Source organism: Trichomycterus rosablanca, chromosome 20, assembly GCF_030014385.1.
Source record: "Trichomycterus rosablanca isolate fTriRos1 chromosome 20, fTriRos1.hap1, whole genome shotgun sequence".
Classification (NCBI taxonomy): Eukaryota; Metazoa; Chordata; class Actinopteri; order Siluriformes; family Trichomycteridae; genus Trichomycterus; species Trichomycterus rosablanca.
Window position 1 is genome coordinate 14,681,824 of NC_086007.1, and position 26,874 is coordinate 14,708,697.

General features: G+C 42.1%; 1 protein-coding gene across 1 annotated transcript in view; it reads left to right on the plus strand.

Moving 5' to 3' along the window:
- Positions 1-26,874, plus strand: part of rpa1 (replication protein A1) — an 81,083-nt gene that overhangs the window by 8,921 nt on the left and 45,288 nt on the right. Inside the window, exons 6-12 of the mRNA XM_063016404.1 lie at positions 1,411-1,485; positions 4,838-4,955; positions 5,040-5,142; positions 5,225-5,293; positions 7,516-7,708; positions 8,192-8,328; positions 12,571-12,719. Coding sequence (XP_062872474.1) covers positions 1,411-1,485; positions 4,838-4,955; positions 5,040-5,142; positions 5,225-5,293; positions 7,516-7,708; positions 8,192-8,328; positions 12,571-12,719 — 844 coding nt within the window. The remainder of the gene's footprint in view (positions 1-1,410; positions 1,486-4,837; positions 4,956-5,039; positions 5,143-5,224; positions 5,294-7,515; positions 7,709-8,191; positions 8,329-12,570; positions 12,720-26,874) is intronic.

Here is a 26,874-nt window from a genome sequence, read left to right on the forward strand (position 1 = left end):
GAGCTCCGGTTTCCTCCCACAGTCCAAAGACATGCAAGTGAGGTGAATTGGAGACACTAAATTGTCCATGACTGTGTTCGCTATAACCTTGTGTAAAGTGATGAACCTTGTGTAATGAGTAACCGTTCCTGTCATGAATGTAACCAAAGTGTAAAACATGACGTTAAAATCCTAATAAACAAACAAACAGGTCAACGTGATAGACATGAAATGTGGCCACTTTTTTTTATTTGGGGTTTGTTACCTCCACCTAGTGGACAATTTGAGAAATGCAATTCATTACAGGTTAGAACGAACTGGTGCATGCACTCCCCATGTCTGTGTGACTTTTCTCCGGGTTTGAATGTCACCTGTATGTGTGAGTGAGTGGATAAATGAGTGTGTGTTGGTTTGACGCACCCTGTCCAGGGGGCATTTTTGTCTTGCTGTAAAAGACAGTGTTTGTGACACTGGACCCATGCTTGCCCTGTAATGCTGAATATCAATATAGGAACTGAAGCACATTTAAAAAAGCTACAATGGATTAAAAAAAAAAGATGAGGCCAACCTTATTTAGACGGACATTATGATTGGTCAGTTTTACTGTCATTTAAAACTGATCTTATTAAATTCCTATTGCTCGGCCCTCTGAAAATCTCACAAAGGGTGACGGAGGCTACTTAAACCCTTTTAACCATTTACATTCCAACACATTGAATAGTCAGGTATGAAGGATTTGTTTGCTTACATTTGTATGTGTATAAATGTAGATTTTTAATTGAGTTGAGATATATTTACAATATTTTTAGCCATCTCTGTGTCAGGAAAAGCTTAAGTAGTGCCACAAAGTAGAGTGTCTTAGCACTCACTAATGCCCTGATCCAGTACCCCCTAGACACAGTGCCCAGACAGTTATGCCCACAGTATGAGCTGATGAATTTACCGGAAATTTGATCACACGGTGATTTAAATTTTATTACTTTTATTTTCGTTGCAATTTTAAATCCAGGCCTTAATGGGTTAATGATTTTGGTTTCCATTGAGCATTGTTTTATTTTCTTCCCAACAAAATACACAATTTTTATCAAAGATTTTCAACTTGAAACTTTTGTTTATCAAGATGCAGTGGGTGATTCGGTAAACACTATTATGATATAAGATTTGAATGCATTATACTGTATTTACTCGACTACATAGTATTTCCATATATGGGCAGTTGTAGCCTAGCGGTTAGGTACTGGATTAGTGAGCAGAAGGTTCTTGGTCTGCTAAAATGCCAAAAATGTAAATGCATATATATTATATAGTATTTATTTTACAATTTATGTTTACATTTAATGACTGTAGAGTTTTAAATTTTGATCTAGCTTCACTGCAGCTTTGGAACTCAGCTGTGCAATAATTCACTTTTGTTTTGTGTTGTTTATTAAGGTCAGTCAAAAGCTCCACAGTCTGCAGCAAGTGCACCTACTTCACGTCCACTCCAACCCCAGAATGGAGGCACTGGTAAATCTCATCAATGTTGTATATGAAGTTACTTCAGTTTGTTCTGGTTCAGTTTGTGTATTATGCAAACCACTGTACGGTTTTATTCATTTGCAACAAGATCGTTACACAATTCAGTGGGACCCGAGCGTTAGTAAACAGTGAAATGTGTTTATTATTTGGCCAGTTATTCACAAATTTGTCCACCAGGTGGCAGAATTAGCCACAAACTTAATGTTCATTCAACAATCAGTTCTAATTTTGTTTTTCATTCATTTGTTTTTTAGATTTTTCACTTTATTACGGTCCCTTCTGCTTTTGCGTCCAATGTAGCTATGTCCAAATCTCCACTACAATTACTTTGCCGCTTGAATCAGCCCCACACTGGTCAAGGAAAGCCACACTCACTCTGACACGTGTATTTGCTGACCACTTCTTTACACCAGCCAGCAGCAGATTCTCATAAAGTGTCATGGTATGCTCTGGGTGTACCTCCAGTACCTGTGCTGACACCTGGATCAGCCAGCATGAGTTGCTTTTGGAATAAAGATATTCAAAGCAGACTGTGTGCAGACTGTACAAAAAGAGTGTGTGCTTTTTGTCTTTTGGGTTTTTTTTGCTGGAAGAACTTCTGTTCATGTCTGCAGGTTAAGACTCTGCTTTTTGTTGCTCAGTATTGTATTGTTTATATAATGTAGTTTCTTACACTGTTTTGGCATGATTGATGCCTTATTTATGCATATTTTTTTCTTTATCTCCCAATTCACGGACAGTCACTCACTGCTCTGCATTATTCCCTGTGTCTATGCAGGCACCATCGACCAGCCAACTGAGGCTGCAATTGCAGTGGTAATTAGAGATCCCTTCGGCCCACCCACTCTCAGACATAGCCAATCATGTCTGTGTAGGTGCCCAGCCTGTGGATATGGCATTGCATAGAAGTGGAGATTGTTGTTTTTGAGTCCTTAACTGTCTTACTTTTTGAACAACAATATAAAGGCCTTAAATAGTACCTTTATTAATAGGATGTTGTATATTTTCTCCCAGTTGTAGTGTAGCCAATTAGTCTTTCGCTGCTGGAAACCCTGATAGCATCTGAGAAGGGTATATTTGCCTGACACGTGCTCCCTCCAACACGTGCGCAGTCCACCGACCCTTTCTTTTTCGCCATACTCCGTTGGCTTTGCATGTGAAGTCAGTCTCCACTTCTGCGCAGGCACCTCAGGCTAGCAAACAGGGTCCTCCATCCTCTTATTAGTCCAGTCTTTTCCCACCCAGCAGACCTGTGACCAATTTTTGTCTGCTGCAGGCACTGCCAATTGTGCCTGCTAGGGGGCACCCAGCCCACCGGGAGCAGAGCTGAGATTTGAACTCGGAATATCCTGAATATACACAGTTAAACTTTATGAACCACTGACACATAAAACTTAAATGCCCTTCATTGGTCAGTACACGGCTTGACTTTTGTGCTCAAATTGCTGACATTTTCTTTAATAGGCATCTGGCCAAAGTATTCCGAATGCCAGGTGCCTGCACGGCACAGCAGTCTAATACTTCAGTCCACCTCATTTTTGCATCTCAGCAGTACCACTTGCCTGGTTAGTTGCTCAACAAACCCAATTGGCTGTGTTAAGGGAGAAAAGGCCAGATGGAGAATTACCTTTTTGTCACTGCTACAACAACCCTTGCTGTCTGGGCAAGGTGCCAGCACAAGCTGTAGATCCGTTTTACCTCCCTGACCAGGATCCTTCTGTCTCGTATGCTCAGTTTAGCCGGAGGGCTAGCTCCAGGAATGTTCAGCATTGATCCAGACTGTTTCTTATTTAAAATTAAGGCTTCTGTGGACCTGGAGACACTCAAAGCCTTAGATATTGTTTTGATATGTTTTGCCACAGTTTGATTGCGGAGATCCAGATTGTGTGCATTTCCAAACTCTGTCCAATCAATTAATATTCCAACAAGTGGACATAGTTCCATATATAGCAAAATATTTTTTGTTGTATTTCTATGCATATACCCCCTATTTCTCCCAATTTAGTGTGGCTAATTCACTACTGGGGACCCTGACGGCGTCCAAGTAGGGTGTACATTCGCCTGACACACACTCCCTCCGACGTGTGCGCAGTCCACCATTCCCTTCTTATTCCCATACTTTGGTGGATTTGTGCTTGGTGTCGGCATCGCTTACAGAGAGCCACGCCCCGATCTCTGCTCTCCTCCGCTTACTGTACAGGCACCCTGGGCAACCAAGGTCCTTACACAGCGTGGACAACCCCACCCTCCTAGTCTGGCATTTTCCACACAGCAGACTGGAAGCCAAATTTGTCTGCTGCCCAGCCGACCGGTAACAGAGCTGAGATTCTAACCCAGGATTATCCCGCTGTGCCACCTGGGCACCCACATAGCAAAAATAATTAAAGAATACAGGATGTACCAAATCACAATTTGGAGTGCCTGAGTAAAGCGTCTGGATACTTATGTTAAGAGAGATTAGTATTCAGTAATAGATGGTTGTGTGATGATAGTAATTAAGTAATAGTAATTAAATCAAATCTACAACATTATTAACAGTGTAAAAGGTCAAAGGGTCTAAGAACATTCTGAATCAACTGTAAATGTTTCAAAGTCTTACCAGCCAAGAATTAAAACTAAGTTTTAAGCAATATTCATTCAATAAGTCTACACTTGGTTTAAAAATTTGTGCAAATAACTTGATTTTATGTTGTTCAGGTGATGCTTTTTTTAGTCCCATCTTAAAACTCTGTACAGTCGCGCTCAGGTGGCGCAGCGGTAAAACACGCTAGCACACCAGTGCTGAAATTCGAACTCGTCGGTTCAAAACTCAGCTCTGCCATCCGGCAGGCTGGACACCGACATGAACAACAATTGGCTGTTGTTCAAGGGCAGGGTGTCCGAGGCGATTCCTCATAACTGATGCAGTTACGACCTCTGCTGGCTGATTGATGGCGCCTGCACAGAGACGAGGGATAATGCGCTGATCAGGGTGTGACTCTCCATACACAAGGCTGATCCACATATGCACTCACCTTGTGCAGGTGAGAAGATGCAGTCGGCTACTGCACACGTGGCGGAGGGGACGTGTTAGTCACGGCTCTCCTCAACCAGGGTGGAGATCAACATAAGTAGAGAGGAAGTGCAATAGGGTGATTGGATATGACTAGATTGGGAGGAAAACTGGGGGGAAATGCAAGTCTAGCACAGTCTTTTTCAGACTTTTTTTAGGCCACCCACATATTATCCATGATTTCTTTTTTACTGTGACCCAGGCAAAACAATCCATCTTACTCTGGAAGTTTCATAAAAAAGACAAAACGAAAACCGTGTGGTTTTTTTTTTACTCTGTTCACATTAGGCTCCATGAACAAAGGCCCTGCTCGGGATTTTGGAAAGAAGCCCATGACCGCACCCGGCACACCAGGCGGCACCTCAAAAGTAGTGCCCATCGCCAGCCTTAATCCCTACCAGTCGAAGTGAGTACAGATATCTGATCTAAGCTTATTTTGCTTGCCATCACAGTGTGTAGTGCTACTCATGGATTGAAACGTTATTTTTAGATGGACCATTCGAGCAAGAATCACCAACAAGAGTGCCATTCGTACCTGGAGCAACTCTCGAGGGGACGGAAAGCTCTTCTCCATGGAGCTTGTTGATGAAAGCGTAAGAAATAAATGTCTTAAATCAGCTTTTCAGGGAACTTTGTCTATGTAGTGGTTAATACCTCTTCGATTGATGTTTGTAGGGTGAAATCAGAGTGACAGGCTTTAATCAGGAGGTCGACAGATTCTTCTCCATCATCGAACAAGGGAAGGTAAGTTAGCATTTAGCAAATGCTTTTTTATCTTACTTTTTTTCAATAACATGCAACAGGACCCCACACTGTGCTCACTGAGGCCACATACACCCCTTTTCCACCAAAAAAAACATGGTTCTTGAATCTGTTCTGTTCAGGTTTCTCTGAACTTTGGTGTTCTGTAGAGAACCGACGCGCGTTTCCACCAGTTTTTGAGAACCAAGCCTCCGTCATCAGCGGTGGGCGTTACTTAACGAAAGTTAAGAGAAGTAATATCATGGCGGAGCGTGTAGATTATGTGGAAGCATTTGTGCTGCTGTTACAGATGTTCGTTTTTATGCAAAAAGCATCGATCTAACAATCGGTGATAAGAAGACGTGACGTGTTTGTCTCAGTTGTTGTTTTCTGTAGTTCATTAACGTGAGAAGTGTTTTGTGCTTCGGTTTCACAGCGACTCTCGGCACAGATAGCCGATTTACTCAGCGCTCGGCTTGAGCGGTGAAACATCACTAAAGTTCTACAACACGAACATCCATCTGTGTGAAATAACCATAAAATCTACTCTAAAATACCACATGTATCTGTGTTTAGCTGGATTTACACGTGTGGTGTTTATGCAGCTCGGGGAGTTGAAAAAGCTTCACGCTTTATTTTTCACGTTAAGCGGTGTTCGTTCTGTCCGGGTCACTTTTACCACATCATATCAAACAATTCATCTTTTTAAAGGCAATTTGAAAATATCAGCGGCAAACTGGATCAAAATGTAATCAGGTGAACTTTAAAAGATAAAAATGCAGCATTAAGCTCCATATGAGACACCAGCTGACGCCATTGTTGCTGTCGCTGTGCTGTACAACATGACACGCCCACAGGTGACGTCACGGTTCCGGCTGAAAAACGAAGTATTCTGTGGTGCCAGATTGGCCCGCTAGTTCGCTGTCTGGAACCTCTTTTTTCCAGTGGAAACACGCGGAACCGGTTCACAGTCAAGTTCGGGAACCGGAACGGGCTCCGTGCCGCGTCGGTGGAAAAGGGGTAATAGTGAGCCGTGGCCGCTGGTTGAACCGCTTCTCTAGGCCACCCAGGGAGGATGGGTCCCTGTTGAGTCGTCTTGTAATATTTAGGGTTTTTTTCTTGCCACTGTTGCTCTTGACTTGCTTAACAGGGGTTTTTTGTCCATGCATCTGTCAACCTGGCAGTGGTAGGTCTTGAACAAGCAACCTTGCGATAATGAATCTAATCCCTTATCATTGATCTACCACAGCTATTTGTGATTAGTAAATGTATGCGGTATCGTCAACATTTACTGACTATCACCTGTCTGTCTTGTACGATGGAATTTTCCACCCCTTGTTACCCCATCTATTAATTAAAAATGGACCACTTTAGGACATCCACTGTCCAGATCATATTTGGGTAGTCAACCATTTCCAGCACTGCAATGACACTTACATGGTTAATGCCATCGTAGGGTGTATTGGTGCAATTTTAAACATCTGGGAAGAGAATTGTGCCACAACCAAAAATATAAAGCCAGCCACGTTCTGTGATCATATACTGTCTGTTAATAAAATGCTTGAGAGTGACCAACACGTTCTTTAGTTATATAGAAACATGGCTTTAGATTTAGCTGCACATCAAGGGTCTTTGTTTCTAATAAAAAGGCCGCGAAATGTGCACAGTATTTAAAAAAAAAAAAAATCCCAACAACACTGCTGCACCTGATACACTCATCGGTAAAATACAGTACTATTCATGTTATTTAAGTTATATAACACACAGAATCTGGTCAGTGTGTGTCCTATTGGGGTCCCTTTCCATTATATGTACGGGTGGTAACAAAATTGTAAGAGCAACAAACAAGCCACAGTCAGTTTTTGTCTTCCCACAAAGTCCATTCTTTAGGTGTTCCTAATAAAGTGCTTGATTAGTGTATGTGAACTCATGAATTTGTATTTTTTGCACCCCCCCCCCCCCCCCCCCCCCCCCATTTCCTCCCAATTTAGTCGTATCCAATTACCCTATTGCATTACGCTTTCCCTCTACTGATGTTGACCTTCATTCTGACTGAGGAGAGCTGTGACTACTACACGCCCCCTCCGTCGCGTGTGCAGTAGCCGACTGCATCTTTTCGAACCGAACCGATGAGTCTGAGATGTCAGCTCTGGTGTGCCAGCGTGTTTTACGGCTGCGCCACCCGAGTGCCCAAAGTCACTGCTTTTCTTTATTCTCTATGGCAGGTGTACTACTTCTCTAAAGGAACCCTGAAGATCGCCAACAAACAGTTCTGCTCTCTGAAGAACGACTACGAGATGACCCTAAATGGCGAGTCAACAATCATACCCTGCGATGACAGCCAGGACGTCCCCATGGTGCAGTGCGACTTCGTGTCCATCGGCGATCTGGAGGCCCGGGATAAGGACGCCATAGTGGGTGAGTGTGGCACTCCTGCGATAGTCATCAGTAATAAAAGACGTTCTGAAAATTAGCATTAGTAGAACCAGTAGCCGGGCGAGATTGATGCACCACTGGCCCATGAAGCTGAAGTAATTACAACAGAGGTGATGAATGCAGTATTAATAAATCGGGTGACAGTAATAGCCCTAGGATCAATTTAACTTTCAGTCCCTTTTGGCGGGTGGGGTGGGGGTTCGTTTCTCAGTCATTGCTTAGTATAAGAAATAAAGAAGTACGATAGTAATTATAGTAATAGCAGCAAGCAGCAGGAACGCGGTAATGTGTAGCAGGCAGGTTTTTCCGCCGTGATTTCAGATGATGGTTATTCGAGTAATATTCTCAATAAAGCTGAAATGATTCGGAACATAATTAGATAAGCGGATTATGAAAGCTGCCGAGAGAAACTAGAGGTGCAAGCTATCAGGATTTAATGTGAAGCACTTGTCATTTCTTTTTTAGATGTGATTGGAGTGTGCAAGAACGTGGAGGATGTGACGCGTATCACAACCAAGAACAGTCGCGAGGTATCCAAGAGGAACATCCAGCTGATGGATATGTCTGGCAGAGTTATCCAAGTCACCATGTGGGGAAAAGAGGTAAGACTTTGAGCTGTGGGGCTTAAATAAAATGAGAAAAAGCTAAACTCCCCAGTTCGAATCTCAGCTCTGCTACCGGTCGGCTGGGCGCCCTCTAGCTGGCGCACTTGGCCGTGCCTTCAGGAGACAAAATTGGCCATCAAATTTGTGGGAAAAGAACGGAGTAATAAGTGCATGGGGTTATCAGCCCGAGGTGCTTGTGCAGAAGTAGAGTAGCATGGAGATCGGTGTGTGTGTGTTATGACCCGGTCTAGGGTAAAGGTGGTAACAATGTATGGAGAAGTCTCTAAATCTTTTCTGATAAACAAAAGTCTTGTGAGTCTCATGCAATGTAACTGTAAAGTTTATATTAATACGTGCAGAATGGTATGTACAGGTGTCAAAAGAACGAACAGAGGGGTTCTATTTACAGGTCTGTTTACAATTTACTGCTATTTACGACAGATGACAAACACAAACAACTGCAATAACGAACACGCACAAAAACGCAGATCAAAACAGCCTCAACACTAAATACAACTTCCTAATCCATAGCCTACGAGCACACAACCGGGGGGGCCAGTGAGCTCCCGAGTGAATGATCGGCTTCAGTCATAAGCCCTAAGTCCCGCCTCCACTCCTGGATCGGCCGCGCTGATAGGTTGGTGTGACATCTGCTGCTGCAGAAGCGCTGCGATCGATTGGCTGCATACCAGCCCAACCTCTAAGCGGATCGGCGATCCATTTGTCGATCCTACGAAACAGACTGGCAGTGGGAGGGCACAAGAACACACACAGACGGCAATAGCGACCAATACACAATCATGATAATAATAATAATAATAATGCGCTGCCATTACGGTAGAATATGTATATAGCAAATGGCAGACAGAATGGAACACATTAACACAGAACAAGCTTTATGAAATCTGCCATAAATCATACCCAGATAAACATAAAGATCAAGTTATCTACTCCAGATGTCGCATTGGACACACCAGACTCACACACTCCCACTTGATAAAGGGGGAGGATGCCCCACAATGTGAATCCTGCCAATTACGCATCACAATTAAACACATACTAACTGAGTGCCCTAAATACCAAAGGGAAAGACAAAAAAATCTCCATAACCGGAAGAATGAAAGACATTTTTAACCTTGGAAAAACAGAAAAACTTTTATACTTCATTACAAATACTAAATTAGGAATACACATATAATATCAGAGATTACGTAACAGATACAAAGCACCCACATAAACCTTTCCTGCCATAAATATAACTCACTAGAGTAAACACGGCGTTAAAAGATAGATAGATAGATAGGTAGATAGGTAGATTTTAAATCAATCTGCTCAGTGATAGTAATTCCACTGTCATCCAAGTTCTAAAGTTGGTGGGAATTGCTAGCTGAAGCCATGGCTGGTGGCGTTTCCATACCATGAACTGAAATTACTTTTACTTTTATCTATGTGCTTTAGGGCTTTATGAAGTCTACCATGCAAAGAACACACACTGAATCATGGATATGAACCATAAAAATAAGTTTCAGAAATAAACCCTATCCATGGACCTTTGATTACGTTTTTTTATATATTTTTAACGCTATGCTTTTATCCAAGTATTGTTTATTCAGAAGTATTCTTTACTTTAAGTACTGTTATTTGACACCTAGCAATCAGCTATCTGTAAAGAAATGATTAATTATTAAAATGCTGTTTTTAAGCACACAAAGACAAAATGTATGTGTCCTGTCTAAAGCAGCTGTCTGTGTTTTGGGCAGAACTTAATACACAGTAGACCCTTGACTTATGAATTTAATTGGTTCCGAGGGGTTGTTCTTAAGTCAAAATGTTCATTAGTTAAACCTATTTTTCCCTTAAACAATAATGTAAATAGAATTAATCCCTGCCAGACCTCCCAAACCCCCCCCCCTTACCTAACCTCTCTCATGTCTTAAATCAGGGGTGTCAAACTCACGGCCCGCGGGCCAGATCCGGCCCGCCACGTCATTTTCTGTGGCCCGCGAGAGCTTAAACGACTGTACGATTGTTGTGATGGTTCGAGTCGTTACAGAGACGCACTTATAATTTAATGGGACACCTGCGCCTTTAAACGGCAACCGGTGACATCGTAGTCATGGCAACTAACTTTGACCTTCGCTGAGAAGCCATGTGACTTTTACGGCAAAAGAACGCGGGTAGTAATGTAAACAATAATAATAAATATAAATAATTATCTTGCAGTATAATACCAAAGCATCGTCTGTAAGTAGTGGCGTTTATATTCTCAGTTGTTTGTAAATGTTTAGTGAGTATAGCACAGCGTTTTAGTTAGAAATTTACCGTAATTAAATACGGTTGTTACCGTTACTATAGCAATTAGTATCTTTACACTAAATGCTAACTCGTTAACACTATTTTACGTTTGGTTAAAGCTCATATTGTACCAGATGAAACACTTGACTACAGCTGTGAGCTTTTATTGTATTAAGTTCTTTATTGTTTTTATTGTTTGTATTTTTACTTCATTCTGGTGCACACAGTGTATCACACAGCTGGGAAGCAAATAAAACCGACTGTATTCTGAAGAGAGCTGTCTGTCTGTCTGTCTAGCTGAGCAAGGGGGATAAACTATTAGTGAGGGCAGAACAATTGTCTTAAAATACACTGTAAAATCCTACATTAACTGCATCTCTCAAAATGCATGCTGATTTTGTGACCTGCAAAGTGACACATCCCGCCAGTAGATGATGTTACACATATTTACACATAATCCCAAAATGTACAAGAAGATAAGTAAGAAAATTAAGCAGAAGTTTGTGCTTCAGGAAGAGAAAACGGTGCGTCTCTTGTGTTATGAGGCTGTGTCTGTGGTAAAGGAGGACAATATAAATGCAGAATTCAGCCTCTAAGAAAAACAACAGACTGCAATCACAGCAGGATACGTTACAATCGGCCCTTTGAGGGCCACAATAATGCTGATGTAACCCTCGGTGAAAATGAGTTTGACACCCCTGTCTTAAATGGTCTTTTTTGTTATAAATACAAGTATATTTCAGCAAACCTTAAATCTTAAATTATAGAATAGACATTACTGTAATAAACAATAATAAACAACAATATACAGTAGTAGTACTGTACTGTACATAAAAAACACCACATTTCAGTACAGTACGTGTGCTGTACCATACATCATAATACATTTCCTTCTTTTTTTATAAAATGTATCTTATCAGAAACAACAATAACTTTCATATGTCTCTATTATTTACTTCTTTATTGTATATATATATATATATATATAGAGATATAGAGAGAGAGAGAGAGAGAGAGAGAGAGAGAACGTCAACTTGTTCGTCACGTGAATTTTGGTTCGTAATCCACTGTATGTTAAGTTAAAAAAGATCGCTCGTAACCCAAAATCTTTGTATGGTAAACGGTTCGTAACTCAGGGGTCTACTGTACTTGCAAAGCACCTTATTATTTACACATTGTCTGTTTGTTCATTATTTTACAAGTGCCACATTTCACAGCAGTCATTAAATAACACTCATAAATTAAATTAAAGAATAAATGGAAGCTACAATACACAGCACAGCCTAACTTAATAATTGAATGTAAACCTAAAACATCCAGCAACGGTGTGAGGCTTCGTGTTTGAAAAATCTCGTCCCTTTTTTGACCCCCCCACTCCGTCCTGCGTCCACAGAATTGGTTGGGAGTTTTCCAAACTCAGTTACTCGAGTAGTGTTTTTAGCTGCTTTAGACTTTTGGACTTAGAAATTTTGGACATTTTGGTGAACTGATTGCTAACTAAATTGCCGTAGGATTGCTAGGACCGCCTCAGTTTAAATTAACCAGTAAACGCAAAGCACTTGAATGCTAAACTTCAATTAGAATTTTATGTTAAATTGCATATTGCATGGGAAACAGCTGTGACACGATTTTCATGGCTGTAAATTTAGGTCGGGGTCTGCTTTAACTAAGTTTTATTACTTTGTCTTGGGTCCTAATGTATGCTGGGAAAAGAAAAATCAACACCGCACCACCTTGTAAGATTCACCCACTATTAATCAGTATTCGGATTCGTTTGACAGCCTTTCCAAGCATTAGATTAAAAGATCTGTACTTGAAAATTGGGGCTAAAGCTTGTTATTCTGCAGCATACAACCGCTTAACGTTCGGTCATCGAATTTGCTCTGAATGACAGCAAAATATCCTCGTGGTGAGTGCTAATCCCTCTCCATTTTCTTCCTTTAGGCTGAGGCATTCGATGGCACTGACAGTCCCATCTTGGCCATAAAGGGTGCCAGGCTCTCTGATTTTGGAGGGCGCTCTTTATCCACGCTCTACAGCAGCACACTGATGATTAACCCAGACATTCCTGAGGCGTACAAGCTGAGAGGCTGGTAAGTTAATTCTGCCCGGGTATGGTTTGCTGATATGTTTACTTAGTCCATTTAAATGAAAGGAGTTTTTTCAAAGGAAAAGGAAAGGAAATTACTTTAAGTATGTAACATTTATAGGGAATTATACAACAGGTAGTTCCGACCTTACAATCTGATTGGTTGAGAAGCGTTCTAAACGTGCTGATATTCGTGATAACAGCACAGTCTTTTCACACCACAATGGTATTACTCCGCTGACGCGTTGCCATTAACGACAAGCTTCATGCACACTAACGCGCACGCAGGCGACACAGCCTTTTTTTCCAGGTCGCGTTTTTAATCCGTTATCTGATATACAATCTAGCACACTGTAGGAAACATAACTAATTGTCTAATTCACTATCTAGTGCACTATGTAGGGAACATATATCCATGATCTGATACACAATCTAGTGCACTATGTAGGGAACATTAATGTGTTTGTAACGCGCACAGTTAGTTAAGCCCTAGTAGTTCTGTTTTCATCCATAGCCTTTGGTGTGTGCGAGAGGTTTTTTTATTTCTTTTTTTCCCTTCGGAGGTTCTTGCTTTCTTCTTCTTGTTGTTCTTACCTCCCTGAAATGAGTTTTTGCAACTTGGGATGTTTGCTTTGTAGTGTTAAACTTAATATTCGTTGTGGAACTACTTTTTGGCGGAAGGTATTGTCAATATTAAAGCATATTTAATATGAAATTCAGGGCTTCTTTGATTTATTTTCTTCCTTTATTTCATAAAAACTGTTGTATAAAAGCAATAGAACACTTGAGGTCGTGTGTTATTTGCGATAACACACTCCCTCTCATGTTCTATTGCTTAAATATACACTGATCAGCTCCTTGTTTCTGCAATTGCTGTCCATTTTATCAGCTCCACTTACCATATAGAAGCACTTTGACTGTAGTCCATCTGTTTCTTAACATACCTTTTTAGCCTACTTTCACCCTGTTCTTCAATGGTCAGGACCCCCACAGAGTAGGTATTATTTGGGTGTTGGATCATTCTCAGCACTGCAGTGACACTGACATGGTGGTGGTGTGTTAGTGTGTGTTGTGCTGGTATGAGTGGATCAGACACAGCAGCGCTGCTGGAGTCTTTAAATACCGTGTCCACTCACTGTCCACTCTATTAGACACTCCTACCTAGTTGGTCCACCTTGTAGATGTAAAGTCAGAGACGATCGCTCATCTATTGCTGATGTTTGAGTTGGTCATCTTCTAGACCTTCATCAGTGGTCACAGGACGCTGCCCACAGGGCGCTGTTGGCTGGATATTCTCAGTCCAGCAGTGACAGTGAGGTGTTTAAAAACTCCAGCAGCGGTGCTGTCTTATCCACTCATACCAGCACAACACACTAACACACCACCACCATGTCAGTGTCACTGCAGTGCTGAGAATTACCCACCACTTAAATAATACCTGCTCTGTGGTGGTCCTGGGAAAGTCCTGACCATTGAAGAACAGCATGAAAGGGGGCTAACAAAGCATGCAGAGAAACAGCTGGACTACAGTCAGTAATTGTAGAACTGTTCTTCTATATGGTAAGTGGAGCTGATAAAATGGACATTGAGTGTAGAAACAAGGAGGTGGTTGTAATGTTATGGCTGATCGGTGTATATTTATAAGATTACCTTTAAACATAGTGACTTCCTAATCTTCGACAATCAAAAACCCATTACATGATTGGTGTTTCCTTTTCTCACGCTAAGGCCAGAAATAAAAATGTTTACTATTATTTACTTTTTACTGTTGATTTAATCTGTGAAGTAATATTACACTGTTTATACACATTTTACTGGGTTATAGTAGTTGTGAAGAAAAAAAACCTTTACTGAAATACCTTAGGTTTGATTGTCAGTGTGATAATTCTCTGTAGACAAGAATAGACCTCTTTTCTACTCAGTCTCACATAGAGAAACTGTGAACGCGATAAGATGGAAAGAAAATAATCATCCCTTATACTCCCATCAGTGACCTTGTATGACAGTGTAAGATTCTTAGCCAAAACATGGGAACTGGTCTAAACCAGCTAAAACTGGGTTTGGAGGTCATACAATGTACTTGACGCACTTCTTATCACATACACCACTGTCCAGTAACATTCCATTGTAGCAGTATTCTTGGAATATTGGAATATGACTACTGGCAATCATGCCCTAAATATATCTACACTTTCTAAGTATCAATAATACTTCTAGAGTAAGTTAACATTCCCCCACACACAGTAACCCAATTTATGAAGCTGCATATATGTAGTACAGCGATGGTTTAGAACTCTGTATTGAGAGTTACAACTAAGCACTGATTATTTTTACATGCTGACATTTAATCCATCTGTTTGCAGCTGGTATAGCTGGAGTAGTTGATTTTCTCCATTAGAAGTGGTGTCCACATACTTCTGACCATTCAGTGTATATCCAAATTTAAACACTAAATGTGACTGCCCTTTATTTTACCCTTTTTATTCTTGATGTCTCTTCCCCTCACTGACTTCTGTATTACTTGTGTGTAATGGGACCGAAGATGCAGGTCTGAAATGCCCACTGCAGAAAGCAGTGTAATAATGACTTAATGAACACAGTGGCTCTTAAACATTGTGGACCAGGTCAGTTTGCTCAAGCCAGACCCTTTAAGTGTTACCTATAAATGAGCCCTACTAAATTCACAGACCGTGAAATAAGCTCTACCCACGATGCGATTCACGATACGATTTTTTCCAGATTTTTTATTTTTTTTTTTAAACTGAAATTAAGGACAAATTATGACCTTAAGTTTAAAGAAATTAAGTTTCCTTTTATTATTTCGCTTAAAAAGAAAAGCAAGTAAAATACTGTATTTGTGATTATCTTTAATTTATCTAAATAATTAATGCCCGTTTATTTCTGAGGTAGGTGCAAACTATGCAAAATAATTTTGAAATTGAGCCCAATTTGTCTGAAAACCCCCGAATCTGTCAACCAGGCGTATAGCGCCAGTGACGTCAACCAGGTGAGGTGTATAGCGTCAGTGCCCTCTGCTGTTTAAGTGAATATCGATTCATTTTACTATGAGGTGATTGCTAGTGTAACCGAGCGTCTGTAAGGTTTGCTGAGTTTATAAAGTAAAAAATAAATTGTACATAGACAAACTATCATTACAAGCATAATATTTTACTCACTCGTGCTTTTAAGGCACAGCACAAACTACACAGATGATCACGTGTGTAGAGAAACACACTTTTCCATTGATTTTGGAATCCTTCGAAGGAATAAAATGCACCCAATATGTAAACACATACATCAAACATTGTCAGCACACTACACTACAGAAGGGTCTGTTGCATTAGCATTCCTATGGCAATTCAGTTAGCAATCGGTTAGTCAAAATGTCCAGAATGTGTAAAGCAGCTAAAAACCTATGACCACCTCACATCATTCCATATTAATACGCCACTGAATAGAAAAAAATAATGTTATTTTCGCCCTCATGTTGCCTAGCAACACTGTTAATCGAACTATTTTGCGTCGCGGAAGAATGCTTTATTGTAAGTTGAATTAAACATTGTTGTATTTATTATATTTTATGTTGACCGCTGTTTTATAAAAGCAATAAGCCACTCGAGACCGTGCGTTACTGTTAAGATTTTAGCACGGGGAAAGAAGTTTTAGGCACTCCGCTTCGCGTCGTGCCAAAAACGTCATCCCCGTGCTAAAATCACAGTAATGCACGGCCTCTCGTGGCTTATTGCTTTATTCTTTTTCTTGAATTTAGTAGGGCCCTACCTGTAAGTCACACCACAACACACTTTGACTTTTTAAAGACAGAATAAATTATTCAGCCATGATAATAGCCATAGCAGCTGATATGGTGTTAGGAATCAAACAAACAACGCAGGCCACAAACACACTTAGTAAGACTGCATGTACAGTAAGCACCAGAGATGGGGACCGAGTTCGAGTCACACGTAAGTCGCACACACTCGTTACTCGCAAAAAATGACTTGTGGACAACAAAAGTCAACAACATACAGTGTATCACAAAAGTGAGTACACCCCTCACATTTCTGCAAATATTTTATTATATCTTTTCATGGGACAACACTATAGAACTAAAACTTGGATATAACTTAGAGTAGTCAGTGTACAACTTATATAGCAGTGTAGATTTACTGTCTTCTGAAAATAACTCAACACACAGCCATTAATGTCTAAATGGCTGGCAACATAAGTGAGTACACCCCACAGTGAACATGTCCAAATTGTGCCCAAAGTGTCAATATTTTGTGTGACCACCATTATTATCCAGCACTGCCTTAACCCTCCTGGGCATGGAATTCACCAGAGCTGCACAGGTTGCTACTGGAATCCTCTTCCACTCCTCCATGATGACATCACGGAGCTGGTGGATGTTAGACACCTTGAACTGCTCCACCTTCCACTTGAGGATGCGCCACAGGTGCTCAATTGGGTTTAGTCCATCACCTTTACCTTCAGCTTCCTCAGCAAGGCAGTTGTCATCTTGGAGGTTGTGTTTGGGGTCGTTATCCTGTTGGAAAACTGCCATGAGGCCCAGTTTTCGAAGGGAGGGGATCATGCTCTGTTTCAGAATGTCACAGTACATGTTGGAATTCATGTTTCCCTCAATGAACTGCAGCTCCCCAGTGCCAGCAACACTCATGCAGCCCAAGACCATGATGCTACCACCACCATGCTTGACTGTAGGTAAGATACAGTTGTCTTGGTACTTCTCACCAGGGCGCCGCCACACATGCTGGACACCATCTGAGCCAAACAAGTTTATCTTGGTCTCGTCAGACCACAGGGCATTCCAGTAATTCATGTTCTTGGACTGCTTGTCTTCAGCAAACTGTTTGCTGGCTTTCTTGTGCGTCAGCTTCCTTCTGGGATGACGACCATGCAGACCGAGTTGATGCAGTGTGCGGCGTATGGTCTGAGCACTGACAGGCTGACCTCCCACGTCTTCAACCTCTGCAGCAATGCTGGCAGCACTCATGTGTCTATTTTTTAAAGCCAACCTCTGGATATGACGCCGAACACGTGGACTCGACTTCTTTGGTCGACCCTGGCGAAGCCTGTTCCGAGTGGAACCTGTCCTGGAAAACCGCTGTATGACCTTGGCCACCATGCTGTAGCTCAGTTTCAGGGTGTTAGCAATCTTCTTATAGCCCAGGCCATCTTTGTGGAGAGCAACAATTCTATTTCTCACATCCTCAGAGAGTTCTTTGCCATGAGGTGCCATGTTGAATATCCAGTGGCCAGTATGAGAGAATTGTACCCAAAACACCAAATTTAACAGCCCTGCTCCCCATTTACACCTGGGACCTTGACACATGACACCAGGGAGGGACAATGACACATTTGGGCACAATTTGGACATGTTCACTGTGGGGTGTACTCACTTATGTTGCCAGCTATTTAGACATTAATGGCTGTGTGTTGAGTTATTTTCAGAAGACAGTAAATCTACACTGCTATACAAGCTGTACACTGACTACTCTAAGTTATATCCAAGTTTCATGTCTATAGTGTTGTCCCATGAAAAGATATAATGAAATATTTGCAGAAATGTGAGGGGTGTACTCACTTTTGTGATACACTGTAAGTTACGTGTGACAATTTTATATATATATATATATATATATATATATATATACACGTATGTATGATCAGACATCATTCTGATCCTGTCATTTTCTGCCGTCTTAACCAGCAACGCACACAATGGCTAAATGTTCCAACCAGCTTCCGGCGTAGTGATGAAGCATCGCTCCCTACTCCCTCTTTTGGATTGCAAGCTCACTTATAATGGTGGAATACCCTACGTAGTGCACTTCACAGTAACAGATAATGTGAATGGAACGCTCCTACAGAATTGGCGCTAATGATGGGGAAAAAAACGCTTTCTGAACCAATCAGACCTTCTGATTAAAATTTTTAGTAAGAAATGCTGTTATTTGCATGTATTTAGTTTGCAGCGTCCCACAGATGATGCGTCAATGAAACGCTCGATCGGCTTTCTAACGAGTTCGTGTTTTACTTCACAACCGGGAAAAGTTTGGAGGTTTTTAATTATAAGCACATTTACACAAAATAACGGATTATATTGGTAATGGGACACACGGTTGTAAATTTAATAGTATCTGGAACAACATAAGCTAAGGTAAGCAGTATTATGGAGTCTAAACACTCGTGACTTGACTTGGACTCTAGCCTAAAGACTCGTGACTCGTCTGGGACTCTAGCCTGAAGACTCGTGACTCGTCTCGGACTCTAGCCTAGAGACTCGTGACTCGACTCGGACTCTAGCCTAGAGACTCGTGACTCGACTCGTGACTCGACTCGTGACTAGCCTTGAGACTCGTGACTCGACTCGGACTCTAGCCTAAAGACTCGTGACTCGACTCGGACTCTAGCCTAGAGACTCTTGACTCGACTCGGACTCTAGTTTAGAGACTCGTGACTCGACTCAAACTCTAGCCTAGAGACTCTTGACTCGACTCGGACTCTAGCCTAGAGACTCGTGACTCGACTCAAACTCTAGCCTAGAGACTCGTGACTCGACTCGGACTCTAGCCTAAAGACTCGTGACTCGACTCGGACTCGTATTTTGTGAACTTGTGAACATCTCTGGTAAGCACTCACCATTTCAGTAAAAGTTTTTCCCATTTTCCAAAATAATGCCAGTGGGTAGATTGACTCATGCCCTAGGGTGGGCTGGCACTTAAGTTTGTCTCCAAACTCGAGCCCAGACATTGCGAGACTTTAGCAATTATTGTGGCTGAAGCGACTGAACTCTGAAATGCACTGAAATAATTAACAGCGGGGTTTTCATACTTTTGACCTTATATTGTATTACAATAACGTTATCGCCCAGCCGTTTGTGTCAATGTAACCATATTGTATTGATTAAATCTTCCATCAGTGGGATAATTATAGTGCTGATTTGTAAAGTTGATGCATTTTCAGCAACAAAGTGCTTATTAGCCAGTGAATGACAAATTGCTTTAAACGTACAGTATAGACGTCTGAAAATATTCCACAGTCTGAAAATTGGCTACCTTTGCTAATAAGCTTGACAGGCTTGTCCTGAACCAGGTGCTTTTGCTTAATTTGAGTAGTTACTATCGAAGTTTTGCCAATACTAACCAATATCTTTGCACATAATTAAATGACCGTTCTAAATGTAAATAAATGTCCATGCTATATTATTAGCATGATCAGCTAATAACGTGAAAATAAGCAGATATCAGCACTTCTATATTGGTGTAAACAGAATTAAATGCTAGTAGTGTAGGTAAATCCATAGTGAGCCATTTTACTATAATAAGGTATTAGTATTTACTTTGTTCTTAATTGGTGTAGCCATCAGCCATGTTGGTACAATGATATACATATAAGCTAATGTGTATTCTATGTTGTTCTGATAAAACATCTGTATGCAGCAAGGATAAACAGATGTTTGTCATACAATGTAATACAGTACTGTTGGTATACTAGCTAGATTATTGGAGATACAAAATTGTCCATGACTGTGTTTGGTATTAAACTTGAACTGATGAGTCTCGTGTTACCCAGTAACTACCTGTCCTGTCATGCATGTAACAAAAGTGTGTAAAACATGACGTTAAAATCTAGGGATGTAACGATACACTCTACTCTTTTTTCAAACTGAAATTGAAGACAAATTATGATAGTTTCCTTTTATTACTTCTCTTTGAAAAACACAAAATACTGTATTTGTGTTTAATCTTTTATTTATCTATATAATGAATGCCCTTTTATTTCTGAGGTAAGTACAAACTATGCAAAACAATTTTTAATTAAGCCCAATTTAGCTGAAAATTCTCGAATTTGGCAACCTGGCGTATAGCGCCAGTGGCGTCAAGGCAAGGTGTATAGCGCCAGCCCCCTTTGCTGTTTAAAGTAATTATCTATTCATTTGACATGTCGGATCGATTTGAATCATGAAATTTTTGAATCGGTTATTAACTGTATTGTGGTGAATCGTTACATCCCTATTAAAATCCTAATAAATAAGTTAGTCAGGTTTCACATGTACATCCTTTACATGTTACTTTCTCTGTGTTCATATTTTTATTCCATTTTCACTGTTGACAATGTTAAAAGCTATAACAGTGATTAAACATTGAGGACAATCTTATCACTAGGCTAGAACTAAATAATAAAAAGGTCAAAAGGCACTTTGTACACAAGATGCCATATTGGACACATCAGAATAACACACGTTTCTGATAAAAGGTGAAGCTGTCCCATATTATGCAGCATCCCACACTCAGTATCATTTATGACTAAGGCCCTGCCTAGTTCATGGCCGTCAAAATCGCGACACGGACGAGCTGTTTTCTGTGAAATGAAATTTGCTGTGAAGTTAAAAATTTAAGGTTTGTGTTGAGCGATTCGCGTAGCGCATGTGAGACGCAAGACGCAATATGAAGCGTCCTAGCAATCATACGTCATCATAACTAAGCTAGTGTAACAGACTTTTCTGTGGTGAAGTGTGCTGACACTGTTTGATGTATGTGTTTGTGTTGAGTGCATTTTGTCCCTTTGGGGATTCTATAGTCTACGGAAAAGTGTGCTTCTCTACACACGTGATCAACTCTCTGTAGTCTGTGCTGCACCTCAAAAGAACGAGCCAGTTAAGTATTATGCTTTTGATAGTTTGTCTATGTACAGGTTATTTCTTACTTTATACACTCAGCAAACTCTAAAGACGCTTGGTCACACTAGCAATCGGTACAAAATGTCCAAGATGTTAGTCTCAAGCAGCTTAAAACACTACTCGGGTAACTAAGTTTGCAAAACTCCCAACCAATTCTGTGGTCTGAAATTAAGCACATTTTCTTGTTAATTTAGTAGCACCATATTTATGACCGTAAGAGACAATAGACCCTAGCAAAGACCATGAAGGAACTGTTTAACAGCACGAAAGCAAATGTACAACATATGTAATGGACATACATAGACAACAGACATAACTTTACTAAATACAACAGAATAGTGAATAATATGGCTCTATAATGAGCCCTCAGGGCGGCACAGTGGCTCGGTGGGTAGCACTGTCGCCTCACAGCAAGAAGATCCTCGGTTCGATCCCCAGGTAGGGTGGTCCGGGTCCTTTATGTGTGGAGTTTGCATGTTCTCCCCGTGTCTGCGTGGGTTTCCTTTGGGAGCTCCGGTTTCCTCCCACAGTCCAAAGACATGCAAAGGAGGTGAATTGGAGATACAAAATTGTCCATGACTGTTCAATATAACCTTGTAAACTGAATAACCTTGTGTAATGAGTAACAACCGTTTCTGTCATGAATGTAACCAAAGAGTGTAAAACATGACGTAAAAATCCCAATAAACAAACAAACATAATGAGCCCCCGTGTGGCAGGTGAAAAACATTTAGTGACTACACGGGTGTTGGAGTCAGGGCACATGTCTTTGGTCAGGGTGGGGATCTGTGGTGGAGGAAGTTACAATAATAGAATAGGATACAGCTAGATTGGAAGGATAAGGGGGAAAAGGACAAAATAAATAAATAAAATGCACTTTTGTAGTAGTCATTGCATGGGCTTTGTGTCCCCGGCTAAACTTTCCCCTCACTCAGCCGAACATCGATTGAGCTGTCTGACCATAGGTCTTAACACTCAATCTAACAAGCCAGGCTGAAGTCTGAGATAAAGGCGAGTGTCTTGAAGGTTTGATGAATTTCACTCAATGTGGCTCATTTATTTACAACCCAATAACATGCTTTCTGTCCCTCAGGGAAATAAGATGAAAGCAATAAATAATGAATGAACTAACTCGGTGCATTTTTTTTCTGCAGCACTTGATATGCAATAAAAGTCTTGTTTTAAAGCCTGTAACATTTTGTGGGTAATTATGTTTAGGGGGCGTGATTTCTCTATTTACATAAGCAGGGCGGTCGAATGTGGCTGATCACAACATTTGTTGTGTTGTGTTTGCTCCAGAGATGGGGAGGCGCACGTAAGTCGCACATACAGCGACTTCAGACTCGACTCGGACTCGTTTCAGATGACTCAGACTCGACTCGTGACTCGCAAAAAATGACTTGTGGACAGCACAAGTCAGCAACATTAGTTACATACATGTGACAGTCATATATATATATATGACTATGATCCGACATCATTTTGATCGTGTCATTTTCTGCTCTCTGATAACGCTCCGGCCGTCTTAACCCACAATGCACACAATGGGTAAATGTTCCAGCTTCCGGCGAAGTGATGAAGCGTCGCTCCCTACTTAAAATGGTGGAATACCCTACGTAGTGCACTTCACAGTAACAGATAATGTGAATGGAACGCTCCTACAGAATTGGCACTAATGATTTTAAGAACCGCTTTCTGAACCAATCAGACCTTCTGATTTTAATTTTTAGTAAGAAATGCTGTTATTTAGCTTGCAGCGTCACACAAATGGTTGTTAATGAAATGCTTGATTGACTCGTGACTTGACTCAGACTCTAGTTTAAAGACTCGTGACTCGACTCGTACTCTAGCCTAAAGACTCGTGACTCTACTCGGACTCTAGCCTAAAGACTCGTGACTCGACTCAGACTCTAGCCTTGAGACTCGGACTCTAGCCTAAAGACTCGTGACTCGACTCGTGCTCTAGCCTAAAGACTCGTGACTCGACTCGGACTCTAGCCTAAAGACTCGTGACTCGACTCTGACTCTAGCCTTGAGACTCGGACTCTAGCCTAAAGACTCGTGACTCGACTCGTGCTCTAGCCTAAAGACTCGTGACTCGACTGACTCTAGCCTTGAGACTCGGACTCTAGCCTAAAGACTCGTGACTCGACTCGTGCTCTAGCCTAAAGACTCGTGACTCGACTCGGACTCTAGCCTAAAGACTTGTGACTCGACTCTGACTCTAGCCTTGAGACTCGGACTCTAGCCTAAAGACTCTTGACTCGACTCGGACTCTAGCCTAAAGACTCGTGACTCGACTGACTCTAGCCTTGAGACTCGGACTCTAGCCTAAAAACTCGTCACTCGACTCGTGCTCTAGCCTAAAGACTCGTGACTCGACTCGTGCTCTAGCCTAAAGACTCGTGACTCGACTCGGACTCTAGCCTAAAGACTCGTGACTCGACTCTGACTCTAGCCTTGAGACTCGGACTCTAGCCCAAAGACTCGTGACTCGACTCGTGCTCTAGCCTAAAGACTCGTGACTCGACTCGTGCTCTAGCCTAAAGACTCGTGACTCGACTCGGACTCTAGCCTAGAGACTCGTGACTCGACTCGGACTCTAGCCTAAAGACTCGTGACTCGACTCGGACTCTAGCCTAAAGACTCGTGACTCGACTCGTGCTCTAGCCTAAAGACTCGTGGCTCGACTCGGACTCTAGCCTAAAGACTCGTGACTCGACTCTGACTCTAGCCTTGAGACTCGGACTCTAGCCTAAAGACTCGTGACTCGACTCGTGCTCTAGCCTAAAGACTCGTGACTCGACTCGTGCTCTAGCCTAAAGACTCGTGACTCGACTCGGACTACAGCCTTGAGACTCGGACTCTAGCCTAAAGACTCGTGACTCGACTCGTGCTCTAGCCTAAAGACTCGTGACTCGACTCGTGCTCTAGCCTAAAGACTCGTGACTCGACTCGTGCTCTAGCCTAAAGACTCGTGACTCGACTCGGACTCTAGCCTAGAGACTCGTGACTCGACTCGTGCTCTAGCCTAAAGACTCGTGACTCGACTCGTGCTCTAGCCTAGAAACTCGTGACTCGACTCGGACTCTAGCCTAGAGACTCGTGACTCGACTCGGACTCTAGCCTAGAGACTCGTGACTCGACTCGTGCTCTAGCCTAGAGACTCGTGACTCGACTCGTGCTCTAGCCTAAAGACTCGTGACTCGACTCGGACTCTAGCCTAAAGACTCGTGACTCGACTCGGACTCTAGCCTTGAGACTCGGACTCTAGCCTAAAGACTCGTGACTCGACTCGTGCTCTAGCCTAAAGACTCGTGACTCGACTCGGACTCTAGCCTAGAGACTCGTGACTCGACTCTGACTCTAGCCTAAAGACTCGTGACTCGACTCGTGCTCTAGCCTAAAGACTCGTGACTCGACTCGGACTCTAGCCTAGAGACTCGTGACTCGACTCGGACTCTAGCCTAAAGACTCGTGACTCGACTCGTGCTCTAGCCTAAAGACTCGTGACTCGACTCGGACTCTAGCCTAGAGACTCGTGACTCGACTCGGACTCTAGCCTAGAGACTCGTGACTCGACTCGTGCTCTAGCCTAAAGACTCGTGACTCGACTCGGACTCTAGCCTAAAGACTCGTGACTCGACTCGTGCTCTTGCCTAAAGACTCGTGACTCGACTCGTACTCTAGCCTAGAGACTCGTGACTCGACTCGGACTCTAGCCTTGAGACTCGGACTCTAGCCTAGAGACTCGTGACTCGACTCGGACTCTAGCCTAGAGACTCGTGACTCGACTCGGACTCTAGCCGAGACTCGTGACTCGACTCGGACTCTAGCCTAGAGACTCGTGACTCGACTCGGACTCTAGCCTAGAGACTCGTGACTCGACTCGGACTCTAGCCTAAAGATCTCTGGTTTGCTCCCAGTTGTGCATAGGTTTGAGATCCTACATGCCCATCATCTTGCGCTTGGAGCTGTGAATGCTCAATTAGGGGTTTTAATTAAGAGTTTTGGAGCTTAAATCAAGAGGCAGGATTATTTTGTGCATCTCTGGTGGGGATGAATTGCTGTTGGGTTCTCTTGACTTGCTGATGTTCATACATAGGTGTGTGTGTAGTGTGTGTAGTGTGTGTGTGTAGCGTAATGAGTGCTTGGCGAGTAATAGATGAGGTCTTCCATTGCTTTTCCATTAGACATTAATGATTTGCTGATTCAGCCATTGTTACCGTTGTCAAGTACACAACCTGACTTTGACCCTCTCTATTGAGTACTTGCATAGTGTGGGACATAGTGTGACCAAGTTGTTAGAAAAGTTTTAATTAAATGTGACCGTATCTTGGCGTGTGTAGGGTGACTCGGTGAGAAGCAACCACTGGTGCCGCAAATTGGACAGAGCCGCGGTGGTGCAACACTCGAGCGGAGTTTAGCTCTATGCAAATGTTAAGTAGAGCATTTATGAAGAACAGACTATTGAGGACATAACATTTTAATTAATCTCAAACCACAAAATAGCCCCTTAAGTAGTGTACATAATTAGTACGCTAGTTTATTACTCTACTATGGACGGTGTGGTTTGAGACAAAGCCAGTGCAAGCACACGTTGAGTTGCTTGTTAATACGAGCTGTAATCATTATTACTGGCGGTCAGAATTAGTAAGTCTTGAAGTAAGCTCACATCCACTTACACTGAAACTGTTATTGCTCAAATGCACTAGATAACTGGTACTCATAAACAGCATCGTCAGGTATCCTGATTCTTCCCTCCAGTACAGCGATCGGGCATAACATTATGACCACTGACAAAACAAGTGAATTGATTAACACTGATTATCTCTTTATTACGGCAACTGTTAGAAGGTGGGATATATTAGGCAGCAAGTGAACATTTTATCCTCAAAGTTGATGTGTTAGAAGCAGGAAAAATGGACAAGCATAATTACTGGAGCGAGTTTGACAAGGGCCAAATTGTGATGGCTAGACGACTGGGTCAAAGCATCTCCAAAACTGCAGCTCTTGTGGGGTGTTCCCGGTCTGCAGTGGTCAGTATCTATCAAAAGTGGTCCAAGGTGACATGGTCATGGGGCGGCCAAGACCTGTGTGGTTCGGTCCAACAGACGAGCTAAATTGCTGAAGAAGTTAATGCTGGTTCTGATAGAAAGGTGTCAGTATACACTTTGCATCACAGTTTGCTGTGTATGGGGCTGCATAGTCGCAGACCAGTCAGGGTGCCCATGCTGACCCCTGTCCACTGCCGAAAGCGCCAACAATGGGCACGTGAGCATCGGAACTAGACCACGGAGTCTCTTCGGTCAGGTGCAAGTGATAGAGGAATTACAATCATGAAATGGAAAACGACTAGATAGGATTGGGGGGGGGGGGGGGGTATACCTAGTAGCCCCGCCATGGTCTTAACTTTACTGTGATGCAATGCTTGCCTGTCATTATGGCTTAATTCAGA